The sequence below is a fragment of the Coffea arabica genome, chromosome 2e (genome assembly GCF_036785885.1).
Source record: "Coffea arabica cultivar ET-39 chromosome 2e, Coffea Arabica ET-39 HiFi, whole genome shotgun sequence".
Taxonomy (NCBI): domain Eukaryota; kingdom Viridiplantae; phylum Streptophyta; class Magnoliopsida; order Gentianales; family Rubiaceae; genus Coffea; species Coffea arabica.
In genome coordinates, this window is record NC_092313.1 from 54,872,385 (window position 1) to 54,886,360 (window position 13,976).

General features: G+C 40.1%; 1 protein-coding gene across 1 annotated transcript in view; it reads left to right on the forward strand.

The window, feature by feature from the left end:
- LOC113729172 (uncharacterized) overlaps nt 1–13,976 on the forward strand; it is a 66,980-nt gene that overhangs the window by 6,016 nt on the left and 46,988 nt on the right. The window contains exons 3-6 of the mRNA XM_072077716.1: nt 2,476–3,972; nt 4,342–4,793; nt 4,917–6,790; nt 6,911–6,969. Of these exons, the coding sequence (XP_071933817.1) occupies nt 2,476–3,972; nt 4,342–4,793; nt 4,917–6,790; nt 6,911–6,969 (3,882 nt within the window). The remainder of the gene's footprint in view (nt 1–2,475; nt 3,973–4,341; nt 4,794–4,916; nt 6,791–6,910; nt 6,970–13,976) is intronic.

A 13,976-nucleotide genomic window follows, 5' to 3' on the forward strand; every position in this document is an offset into this window, starting at 1 on the left:
CATATCCACTGCGCCCTTAGTCCATTTTCTACTAGATTAGGGTTTTCACTTGTAGCCTATATAAGGCACCATATTACATCAATAAAGGGGAGACGCTTTTATGATAAAAATATTGAGAGAGTTTTCTCCATAGCTTTCGAGCAAACCTTGAACAACTTAGAGTTATACTCTAGTGTTCTTGTTCGGCTTATCAATTCAAGAATCGCACTTGAATTGTGGCGCCTTCTACACTTGCCTGAGGTTCACTAATTCGTTTGATTACGGGTTGAGATAGCATCAACAAGTTCGTAGTCACGGGGATTAGAGGGGTCGTAGGGTTTCCGCTGCCACCGTTTCTTGCACCCGACGTCAAATCCAACAAGCGATCTTGGGTTGCGAATCTTCTCACCAACGGGATTCGTATCAGCTGGCATCAGAGCTAGCTTGTTGGTAACATTGTTTATCCCTCTTTTGTGTCTTAATTCGTACCTTCCGTATCTGTCTCGTTAGTTAAAAACTGTTGCACGTTGCGTCTGTCCGCGAGTTTCTGCCCGCGAGTTCCCTTTGTGTTCAATTCTGGTCATCGTGTTCTGGAGTCTGTCTTGGTGTCGTCTTCGATTCCTGGAAATTTTGGAAGTCAAGTGTGTTGTGTTTGGTTTGGTGGTGTGTGATTCCAGCAATCGTTAAAAAAAAAAAAAAAATATTCTGCTCGCGACTCTCTCCCAAGTCGCGAAGTGCAGCTCTTGAAGTTGTCAAATTCTGTTCGTATCTAATTGTTGTGTATGGGTTGTTTCTAAATCTGTCTTGAATCTTTACCGAGTTGTTTGTTTTCTAGGAAAGTATTGGTGCCTTGTTCTGGAATTTCGTAAGCAAACTTCACGAATTCTTGGAGTTCTTGGAGAGATCCTTGACACTTGAAATCTGGAAATTTGCAGCGAATGCCCTGAACTTATTTGCTGGAAATCTTGCATTGAGTTTAGAACCCTTGAACTCTCTTGACTATTATACCATACCTGGGGCTGGGCTTGTTACGTTTGGGCACCAAGAACCCCACCTACCCGTTGCCAAAAGCCACCCAACAAAACGCAAACAGAACCCAAAAAAAAAAAGAAAAAAAAAACTGACCTGGGAAACCTTTGGTAACCGACAGCTCTTTTCACTCGAAGTTGCTGTTGTACAAAAAAAAAAAAAAAAACACAGCAAGCAGATTTTGAAAGCAAAGGGGTCCTGAGTACTTTTAGTGATCTGAACATCTCGAAAAGAAAAAAAAAAGGAGGGAATAGCCGCTACAAACCTCCAAACCTGATTGGCTCCTAAAACCGAAGGGACTTCCAACTTCCTCTTGTCTCCTAATTCAAAGCCACCGCTTGCCCAAACTTATCACCAAACTTGGTATCCTTCCCAAGCACTTAGGAAAGGATCCAGTCGGCTGAACATCAAAAAAAACAATAAAAAAATAAAGGAGAGGAGACAGCCGCTGGCAGGACTCCTAACCTAACTGGTTTCCAAACCCAATAAGTTCCAAATTCTTATTGCCTTCTGAATTGTAGCCCCACTTGTCCATATTGAGACCCAGGCTTTTCTGCACCTCTGCAAAACAAACACACCCCAAACAGCCGCACCACACCTTGCTACCTAGACAGCCACACTACAAACCAGTCTCCTAAGCAAAACCACCGCCCACTAGCATTTGCTTCCACTTTCGGTTACAACACCTTGTGAGCAGATATCAACTACTATCAAGGGCTAACCGACCCATTCTTGCACATTCCCCACAAAACCAATTCCCCATAAAATCATCAGCCAAGCCCAAGGCAGCCGTAACACAAAAAAAAATAAAACAAAATTCCAGCAAGCCAAAGTCCATTGAGTCATTTCAGCCTTGAGTCGTTTCTGGATTTGCCCATTGAGTTGTTCATTGAGTCCTGGTCAGTCTTGAGTCATTTATTGTGTCTTTCATTCTCTCCCATTCGAATGCCAAGCATTTGTTGACCTTGGTTGGTAAACGATCCAAAAAATCCAGCAATGCAAAAGGAACCAACTTCCTTGTCGGCTAGGTGTTTGAGCATCATTCTTAATTTTTTGTAGCTTTTGTGTCAAGTCTTTTCTCGATTTTTGTTCTTGAATATATTCTATCACTCCATTCTTAGTGTCCTAATTTTGTTTTTCCAGAAAATTTCCACTCTTACGAACCTCAAATTCTAGCGTGAACTTGATTTTTAAGCTAAATTTGAGCACTTGAGGAGCTCTACTTTCTTCAAGGTTTCGCAAGGGGCTGTGAGAGAATATTTTGGTGAGCTTATTAGAGTGATTTGAGTTACCATATACGAGTGTGAGAGTAAACACTTAGGGAGTGAAGTGACAAAAAAAAAACAAAAACAAAAGAAAACATTACTTTTTTCCCCTATTTCCTTTGCTACTAACCCTTGCAGGTACACTTGAGACTCCATGTCTAGTGGAAACGAAGGAGTATCCCGTCCCATTAACTTTGAACAGATGATGGAGCAAATGGAGAGACATTTCCAACGCATGCTAGAACCCATTCAAGATGAGTTGCTGCAACTCCGAGCGTCTGGAACACCAAAAACCTCTAAGTCCATGCGAAGGCGAAGGGGCGTGGAGGAGTCGTCCGATGGTTCCAATAATGATGATGATGATGAGGAACCTCGAATTCGACCAAGGCAAAGGAACCAGACTGGACCTACCGATGTATTCAAGGGAATCAAGATGCAAATCCCTGAGTTCAAAGGACGGTCCGATCCCGAGACCTTTCTCGAATGGTTATCCAAGATCGAAATGGTCTTTTCTTGCCAAAACTACACCGCGGTGCAAAAGGTGCAATTGGCCACCATGGAATTCACTGAGTACGCTGTGGTTTGGTGGGACCAAATCAAGAAGTCTAGAAGGAGAAATGGGCTACCTGAGCTTATTCCATGGCCCGAGCTTCGAGCCATGATGCGCACCCGCTTTGTACCTGGACATTACACTAGGGATTTATACCACCGGTTACAAACCTTAGTCCAGGGCAACCGGAGTGTGGATGAGTACCACAAGGAGATGGAGATCCTGATGCTTAGAGCGGATGTACAGGAGGATCCTGAAGCCACCATGGCGAGATTCTTGAGCGGGTTACGACCCGATATTGCTGAACGAGTGGAACTTCAACATTATATGGAGTTACATGAGCTTGTAGACAAGGCTATTAAGGTCGAGCAAAGGTTCAAGCGGAGGGGTACCACTCGATCGAATTTCGGCAATACCACCTACTCTACCAACCGCCCATTCCAACCAAGGAATGATTCTCGGCCTTCACCAAATGCTCCTACACCAAAGCCGAGATTCGAGGGAGGTAAGGTGGGCAACCCTAGTATTAGTAAGCCGCCCTTTTCTACTCCAAAATTTGAGGAGTCTAGGGTACAAACTAGAGCTCGTGATACTCGATGCTTCAAATGCCAAGGTAGAGGCCATATTGCTAGTCAATGTCCCAATCAAAGGACTATGATTATGATGCAAAATGGTGAGATCGTGAGTGAGGACGAAGCCGAGTACGAAGGCATACTACCTCTTGACGGAGGTAGTGATGGGGAATCACCAAATGAAGAGGAGTTTAGTGCACCCGAGGGTCATTTTGGGACTGCATTGGTTGCAAGGAGAGCATTAACTGCACGTGTTAAGGAGGACGAGCTTCAACGGGAGAACATCTTCTACACCAGGTGCTTCGTCAACCAAGCACTTTGTAGTGTGATTATTGATAGTGGGAGCTGCACAAATGTAGCTAGTTCACTCATGGTGGACAACTTGAAGTTGCCTACAAGGGATCACCCGCGACCCTACAAACTCCAATGGCTCAACAACTCTGGGGAGGTTCGAGTAACCAAGCAGGTTCTTATATCCTTCCAAATCCATAAATATTCTGATGAAGTATTATGTGATGTAGTTCCTATGCAGGCTAGTCACATTATACTAGGTAGGCCTTGGCAGTTTGACAGACAGGTGACTTTTGATGGTGTGACTAATAAGTATAGTTTCTTGTACAACAGTAAGAAAGTCACACTAGCTCCCCTTTCCCCCAAACAAGTGCATGAGGACCAATTGAAATTGCAACAAGAGTTTGAGAAGTATAGTGCAAAAAGAAAAGAAAATGAGAGAGCCGAGGCAAAACAAGAGAGAAAAAAGGCTATAGATAGCTCGGCAAGTGAGGTAAAAATTGAGGGAAAACAAATGCTCCTGATAAAAGCCAAGAAAGTGAGGAAGTTAATGAGAGATGAGCAGCCACTTCTTATGCTTGTTAGCAAAGAAGTAGCTCTGAATGTGCATGAACTTGATACTAACATACCTCTTGAGGTCAAGTCTCTGTTGCAGGAATATGCTGATATCTTCCCCGAGGACGTGCCAAGTGGATTACCACCGCTTAGAGGCATTGAGCACCAAATAGACTTTGTCCCTGGAGCTTCGTTGCCAAATCGGCCAGCTTACAAGAGCAACCCGGAGGAAACTAAGGAGTTACAAAGGCAAGTGGACGACTTGCTTGGCAAAGGATGGGCACGTGAGAGCTTAAGCCCGTGCGCTGTCCCAGTCATTTTGGTGCCCAAGAAAGATGGTACGTGGAGAATGTGCACTGATTGTAGGGCCGTAAATGCCATCACGGTAAAGTATCGCCACCCTATACCTCGCTTAGATGACATGCTTGATGAGTTACATGGGGCTGTGTTCTTTACCAAAATTGATCTCAAAAGTGGGTACCATCAAATTAGGATTAAGGAGGGGGATGAATGGAAAACTGCCTTTAAAACTAAGTATGGATTGTATGAGTGGTTAGTGATGCCTTTTGGGCTCACTAATGCACCTAGCACCTTCATGAGGTTAATGAACCATGTTCTGCGTCCATTCTTAGGAAAATTCGTGGTAGTTTACTTTTATGATATCCTAATTTATAGCAAATCTTATGATGAACACCTCGAGCATATTAGGGCTGTTATGGATGTACTTCGACGAGAGCAGCTCTATGCCAATCTCAAGAAGTGTAATTTTTGCACTAATGAGCTTGTCTTTCTAGGGTTTGTTATAAGTGCGCAGGGAATGAAGGTGGATGATCAAAAGGTGAAAGCTATTCAAGAGTGGCCAACACCAAGGTCTGTGGGTGATGTTCGAAGCTTCCATGGCCTTGCGGGTTTCTATAGGAGATTCGTGAGGGACTTTAGCACTATTGCTGCACCCTTGACCGAGTTGATTAAAAAGAATGAGAACTTCCATTGGGGAGATTCTCAAGAACAAGCCTTTCGCGCTTTAAAGCACAAACTCACACATGCACCTGTACTTGCTTTACCTGACTTTTCTAAGACATTTGAGATTGATTGTGATGCTTCAGGTATTGGAGTTGGAGCTGTGTTGAATCAAGGAGGAAGACCTATTGCCTACTTTAGTGAGAAACTCAATGGGGCTGCACTGAACTACTCAACTTATGATAAAGAGTTGTACGCCCTCATTCGAGCACTACAAGTTTGGCAGCACTACTTAAGGCCTAAGGAATTCGTGATACACACTGATCATGAGTCCCTTAAATATCTTAAGGCCCAGCACACCTTGAGCAAAAAGCATGCAAGGTGGATCGCATTCGTGGAGTCCTTTCCGTATGTAATTAAATATAAGGCTGGTAAGTCTAATGTGGTTGCGGATGCACTCTCACGAAGGTACTCTTTACTCACTTCCTTAGATGCTAAGTTGTTAGGGTTTGAGCTGATTAAAGACATCTATGCCCAAGATAGTGATTTCGGTGAACTTTACCTTTCTTGCAAACACACTGGGCAAGGTAAATTCTTCATTTCCGATGGTTACTTGTTTTATGCCAATCGGCTTTGCATCCCACATGGATCCATCCGCGAACTTTTGGTACGAGAATCCCATTCGGGTGGCCTTATGGGACATTTTGGGGTTGATAAGACTCTTGCCATGCTGCAGGAGCACTTCTATTGGCCGCACATGAGGAGAGATGTTGCACGGGTGGTGGAGCGATGCTTAGCTTGTAAGAAAGCTAAATCCAAGGTACACCCGTATGGCCTTTACACCCCGTTACCTATTTCTAGTGCACCATGGGTCGATATTTCTATGGATTTTATACTTGGTTTGCCTAGATCCAAGTATGGCCATGACTCCATTTATGTGGTAGTTGATAGATTCTCTAAAATGGCACACTTCATTGCATGTCATAAAACTGATGATGCATCTCATATTGCTAACTTATTCTTTAAAGAGATTGTGAGATTGCATGGCATTCCTAGGACCATTGTCTCAGACAGAGATGTCAAATTTCTGAGCTATTTTTGGAAGACACTCTGGTCTAAGTTAGGCACCAAATTGCTATTCTCTACTGCCAGCCACCCCCAAACTGATGGTCAAACTGAGGTGGTAAATCGTACATTAGGTACCTTGTTGCGTGCCATCATCAAAAAGAACTTGAAATCATGGGAAGAATGTTTACCTCATGTTGAGTTTGCTTATAATAGGGCTATCCATTCTACTACAGGTTTCTCTCCATTTAAATGTGCTTATGGTTTTAATCCACTAACACCACTTGATCTAGTGCCATTACCTAGTAATGAGCGTGCACATTTGGATGGTAAGAAACGTGCAGAGTTTGTTAAGCAACTGCATGAGAAAGTCAGGGCTAACATTGAGAGGAGAACTGCTCAATATGTCAAGCAAGCTAACAAAGGTCGCCAAAAGTTGATTTTTGAGCCTGGCGATTGGGTGTGGTTGCACATGCGCAAAGAACGCTTTCCTGTTCAAAGGAGGAACAAATTACAACCACGTGGTGATTGACCTTTTCAAGTGTTGGAGCGCATCAATGACAACGCCTACAAACTTGACCTTCCTGGTGAGTATGGAGTTAGTGCTACATTTAATGTCTCTGACTTAGCTCCTTTTGATACAGATGATGCGTTTGATTTGAGGGCAAATCCTTCTCAAGAGGAGGGGAATGATAGCATCATGGTACGTGGGCAGGCCAACAATGGCTCGGGTAATCGAGGAGCTGAGGATCACGTGCTCGCCCCAAGTGGACCCATTACTCGGGCTCGCGCAAAGAAACTTCGTGAGCAACTCAATGTACTTATTCAGGCCATACACAAGTCCTTTGAAGGATTCATGCATTCAAGTGAAGGTGGTCGCGGTCCGATAATGAGCATTGAAGCTACACCCGAGGATTAGGGTTTTGCCAAACCCTAATTTCCGTTTTAGCATCATAGTTAGTTATTTCCACATTAGTTGATTAGATTGAATAATTGGATAAGTGCATATCGCACGTAGAATCGCCAAGGGTAGGATTGCTAATTTACTCATTATTATTTGCTAGAGTGGGCTGCCTAGAAAGGAAAGCCCACGTGAGGCCCAACCCGTCGGGGGTTAAGCCTCCTTTATTAGGGCCCATATCCACTGCGCCCTTAGTCCATTTTCTACTAGATTAGGGTTTTCACTTGTAGCCTATATAAGGCACCATATTACATCAATAAAGGGGAGACGCTTTTATGGTAAAAATATTGAGAGAGTTTTCTCCATAGCTTTCGAGCAAACCTTGAACAACTTAGAGTTATACTCTAGTGTTCTTGTTCGGCTTATCAATTCAAGAATCGCACTTGAATTGTGGCGCCTTCTACACTTGCCTGAGGTTCACTAATTCGTTTGATTACGGGTTGAGATAGTATCAACAAGTTCGTAGTCACGGGGATTAGAGGGGTCGTAGGGTTTCCGCTGCCACCGTTTCTTGCACCCGACGTCAAATCCAACAAGCGATCTTGGGTTGCGAATCTTCTCACCAACGGGATTCGTATCAGCTGGCATCAGAGCTAGCTTGTTGGTAACATCGTTTATCCCTCTTTTGTGTCTTAATTCGTACCTTCCGTATCTGTCTCGTTAGTTAAAAACTGTTGAAGTTTTCTGATCAGGAGACCAGACCAGTGTTTACGTTTCAGTCCATAACTTTTCATCCAGGAGTTGAAATCAAGTGCCATTTGTGGCATCTGAAACTAGACTCCGAGGGCTTTCCAACGGTATAAAATATACTTTCTAATTCATTTCCTATGAGCCGTAGTGAACCGGCAAAGATGACTGATTTTCCTCACTATTTTCATCCGAAAAACAAGCATAGCTACAGCTCATTTTCACCTATCTTGCAAAATGAATTTTAAGACAGTTCCTTTTAGTGATTTTTAGCATTTTGAATCCAATTTTCAACACCACAAACCATGCTCAATTTTGAGTTCTGTAGCTTTAGTTATGATCACATTTTGAAACTGTGTTAAGTGCCCCAAAACTGGAAATTTTGTGAACCAGGTTCCAAAAGCAGCTTTCGTAAAACTGTTGTATCTTAGTGTAGAAAGGTCCAAATTGAGTTCCATTTGTTGCATTTGAAACTAGATTTGGAGTTCTTTCAGTGGTATAAATTTTAAAGGCTGATTCTATTTCTATGAATTTTACCAAATTTCCAAAGTTCACTGAAATTGCAAGCCTGTTTTGCTCTGTTCTATCTGGAACAGTGACTTGGAGCTAAAATTTGAATGATTTCGGATTTGAATCTGGGAAAACTGTCTTCTATAGAGTTTTAGTACATTGAATCTAGTTTCCAATGGTATAAATTTTCCAATTTTTGGACTTGCAGAACTCGAGATATGATTTTTCCAATCGGTGTCCCACAAAGCTGAAATTTTCTGGTTTCAAACAAAATGCTCTTTTAAGAACTTTCCACTTTCCTTTGAAATTATTAGCCCGTTTTAAGTTTGATTTAATGGATGGATACAAGGTTTCTTTGAACTTTAAACCTGCGCTTTGAATCTTGGTTCCCCAAAGGATTAAACTTCCCTTGATGCGTTTTCTTGGTTGCCTAATTTTCTTGGTTAATGGCTGTGACGCCCCGAAAAAAAATGAGTTTGAGAACCCGGAAATTTTCTAATTTTCTAGGGTTTATTTTTTTAAACGCCCGCCTTTTCTACATTTTCTTGATTAGAAAAATTCCCCAAATAAAGTTTATGAGCAAAAATAGTTTTAAAATGATTTTTCTAGTATCGGTTAGTTTTTGTGAAATTAAAAGCGTATTTTGGACGTGGGACCCGCAAGTGCGGTAAATGCATTATATTTTTGACAACTTGTTGGAATTTTGTATTAAGTGATATTATTTTACAATGTGTTAAGATATTTGTATTGGAGAGACAAAAAGATAAGATTAAAACCCTAAAGGACCATTTGTCACAAAACCATTGGACCTTGACTTTTGACCAAGACTTTTCTAACTTTACTAAAACCAATTTGGACCCAATTTCTCTCCATTTTAGCTTGTCTTGGACAAAATTTTGAGAGAAAAAGAGAGAGAAAATCCAGCATCTTGCACTTCAATTTCTTGTCCAAATCTTGAGTTCCAACCGATTAAATTGCAAATCACTCCATAAAACTTGCTAGCTAAGGAAGATTGAAGCTCTTGGTGGAGTTGTTTTGGAAGAAAATCCCTAAGTCATCACCTTTCTTGATATTTGAAGGTATCATGTCTAGCCATCCTTTCTTTGTTCTTGATTATGCTAAATTAGAGACTTGTGATGGCTAAAGAGCTGGTTTTATGGATTATATCTTGATTTTGGTTGAATTGGTGAAGTTTTATAATTATTGGGGATTTTTCTGTTTTCATATGGATATGATTATGGGGTCATGTATGCTGATTGGAAATGATGTTTAAGGACTCTATGAGGTGGAAAAAGTGATTAATTGCAACCAATTTCTGTTTTGGACCAAAAATTGAAAAGTGAGGGTTTTGTGATGAACATTCTGTCCGAATTTTTAGGTCCTAGATAGAGGCCGAATTTGTGAGAACCCTGAAAAATAAATATCATATTGTATTTCATTTGCATTTCTTTTAACTCTTTAATAAATTTTAACATTAATTTCCCTTGTCTGCAAATAAGTCCGTAAAAACAATTTTATGTGAGAAATAATATAATTTTCCCAAGTTACGAATTTTCTTGACTTTGCTAGACTAAATTAATACATCTGGAGTTAGAATAATTTATCGCCTTAAAATAAAATGCTAAAATACTTAGTTTTCTTTATGTTAAAAATTAATGCTACCTGAGTAGATTAATTATGTAAAATTTCGTGAATTCCAATAATTAATCCTAATTAGCGAATAACGTTAAATACTAATAAGAATTTTCACGTTAAGACCAAAACTAATAAAGTTTATGTGCAAACTGACACCCTTGGATTAAATTATTGTTTCACTTGACTTTATATTACTAAATCGATAAATTTCGAGTTAGACTAACTCTAATTCTTGAGATATAATAATTGGAAATTCTGATAACTAATTCAATCGCTAAACAATGTTAGGAATTACTAGGAACCTTGATATTATATTGTAATCGATAAAATTCGATAAAAATGGTTTAAGTATACTAGTGTATCATTAGGCGTTCAAATCACAATTGGGATTAAATTAGAATCAAGGACTCAAGTATTATTAGAAGGTCGAGTGAAAGGTCCAAAACATCCCTCACCATTTTCACAACATCACCCACGGCCACATCCATTTCAGGCAGCCAAACAACTCCCCGGACATCATGATCACAAGCCACTCCATTCGGCCAACCGCAGCTCCACCACCCTAGCTGACCAACCGCAACCTTCACCACTGCAGTACACAACCTCTGCTAACACTCAATCTCCTCACCTAAATACCGCAGCACCACCACCTTTCACAACCCCAATCTGTCTTGGATCAACGACACAAGAGTGAGGGAGAGACTTACCTCGTGAGTATCGACCGAGAGTGAGTGAGAGGCCGAGCTGCAACATCTTCCATTGCTGTTCGTGAGCCAGAAGAAAGAAAGGGGAGAGCTAGTGGAAGTCGTAGGAGCTGCTGACCATCATCATCTTCGACCAACATCCACCAGCTGCAACCGAATTCTGTTTTGTGCGTGAGAGCCGAGAGGAAGGAAACTTTTCAAACTTTCTGTCCGACAACTTAGCTTGCCGTGAGGTGATTTCTGAACTCCATTTAATCTGGTTAAGAGATTGATTAAGCTATGCAGTTGTCGAGTGAGCAGGGATTAGCTAGGAAAATTTTTAATGGACTTAAAAACCTGGCCACATTCAAGCCATCGGGAATGAGTGATTAAATTCTGGAAATTTTGATTTCGGACTACCGAGTAGCTGAATTAGAAATACAACTTTAATTTTACTTCTCTGAGGTAATCTGAGCTCATATATGCGGTTACTTAACTCTAAACATGACGTTCAAGGTCATGCATGTCAATCTAAGTGTTCGGATGTTGCATTGAGAAGCTTAGAAAAAAATTCTGTTTTGATGGAGAAAATTTCTGCCGTGACTGGTTAAGAAATGATTTGCTTAATTTGCTTAATTATGACAAGCTGTGGTTATAATCCTAACTATCCAAGTGAAGACAAAATGCTTAAGGGCCTGCATGTTGAGTTACACGATTGGACAATGAAACTAGGAACTTGGAAAAATTCTGGTTTTGTGAATTGGAATTCTTATGAGCTGAAAATTCCCGAGACCTTAAATTTGATATTTAATTCTCAATCTGTCTTATGGCGATGATATGAGTTGATTCATACGATTAACTAGTTAACAACATGTTAATTGATGTTTGCATGAGGTCTTGTAGCTTGGCTAATCAAGAAAATAAAATGAAAGCAGAAAAATTGGTACATGAACGATCATCCGAGTTTAGTTGATATAATTCTGGATTTGTGTTAGATGTGTGTAATTGTAGTTTGAATCTGGATTTGATTTGGAAACCTTTACTAGCTAACTACGTGTTTGCATGTCCTAATAGAGTACCAAAAATTCTGTTTTAACCAAAGAAAATTCTGTTATAGAACCATTGTTATTGCTGGAATTTCTTTGTGAAACGCTGTGAACTTGAACTTGGAAATGTTTTAAGTGGTTCCTGGAATTTTTCCCTGGGGTGTTAGGAACTCGAAATGCATGACAAAATGTACATGTAATCTGTGAAAGCTATTTGGCAATGAGTCATTTGATATCTTGAAAGATTTAACCAAAAACATGGATATACAACTGCTGGAAATTTTCCTTGTGATCGCCAAAGTTTGAGTTAAAAATTCCAGCTTGATTGTGAAACTTTCTTTGAATTCATAATGGTTGAAATTGTCTAGAAAATGTGGTGCTAAAATTCTACTAGAGTCGTATGGATGGTTAGACTAAAAGCCTTGTGGCTTTAAAAAGAGAAAAAGGAGCTTTTCCACATGTGATCAAGAGTTTCCAGATTTTCGGAACTTACTGACCAGTCTAGGCAAAATGCACATATCTTGGTGTAGGAAAATCCGATTGAGGTGCCGTTAGTGGCATCTGAAAATAGACTCATGGGCCTTTGTTCTGTAGAAATTTTATATTTTTCCGCCATGTATACTGCAGTTCGTGACTCCTCAAAGTAGGTTGACCTGCTGAAATGTCCTGTCCTTCATGAATTTGAAATCTTGCCTTGGATCAAACACTTAGCTTGATTGTGAATTGAATTCCTGATTTAAATTGTGGTTGGATGTGATTGAGGGTTGTCAAAGGCAATGATTGATGAAGCCCTTGGGCATTTGAATGATTTTATAAAGTATTACTGGATGATGGAAGTTAATTGCTGGAATGTCTTGGGGCTTTACTTTTATTTTTATTTGCTTATGATGGGTTTGCTGAAACCAAGTGCTAATGATTGATGAAGCCTTGGTTGATCGTTTTATTTTATTCAGTAATGCAATTGTTGAAATCTAGGGCTAATGATTGACGAAACCCTAGTAATTTGCTATGTGAACTTTTGCCATACTTTGATCCATATTATAATTTCGAAACGGAATCGGAGCTGTGGAAGTTGTATCGACCTTGCGAACTCGAGTAACTGTGATCAAATTAATCAAGAATATTTTTCCAGCTAGTACTATATTATAAAACTCCATATCTAGTGTTTTGCCTAAAACTTTCCAACTCGATAATTTCCTTTAGCTCAAACTAGCCTTGATAGCTATAGTAAATAAGTTCTATAGCTTTTGGAAACTCTAAGTCTTATTTTAATTCTTTTTCTTTCTTTAAGCTTTGCACCTGGATAGTTAACTATAGGAAAAGTTCCAAAATACGAGCTTTACTAAGTTTAGTGAAAAGCTTGGGAGACTTGCTCGGCAAGAAACCCTATTTTAGGAAAAATAGTTTTTAAGGATAATTTTTGCAAAAGCCGTAACTTTAAAGAAATGTTCAAAGTAACTTCCTAACGTGGATATTAAGAGGTTTGTCGACTTATTTCAAGAAAATAATATTAGTTACCCTTTTATAAGGATAAGTATCTTAAGGAAAACTATAATAAACATTTCTTCTATTTTTGTCAAGTTTTAACCTAAGGGACTCTTGATTCTTCTAAGGAAAAGTAGACTAGTAGTATATTAAATATACCTCGATGTCTATAAGCTTAAAAGCTGAGTAGAAACTTATAGTTTCAAAATTTGGTTTTTAGGATATTGCGAGGACGCGGAATTCGATTCCCAACTTGATATCTGAACTCCACTCTTGGTGAGTGTCCCTGCCTGTTCTTTTCCTACTTGAATTAAGTGCTTTCTTGACTCGATATGTGATGAATTGTAAAATGAGTTTTTGATCCATCGAAGTGAGCAGTGTGTACTTTATCGCACTAGCCGTTCGAGTGGTGACTTGCGTGAATCATTTTTCTCGTGAATCCTTAATCTAAGAGTAGTTACGTCGTTGGGTGAATCCCTCGGCACTTGAATCGAACTACAATAATCTTTGAATCTAAATGTAGTTACGTCGTTGGGTGAATCCCTCGGCACTTGAATCAACTACAATAATCCTTGAATCTAAATGTAGTTACGTCGTTGGGTGAATCCCTCGACACTTGAATCAACTACAAAAACGTCGATTCGTGAATCTCTCGACTAATTCTATTACGGGTATATCTCGAGTATACTGCGTCGGTAGACGA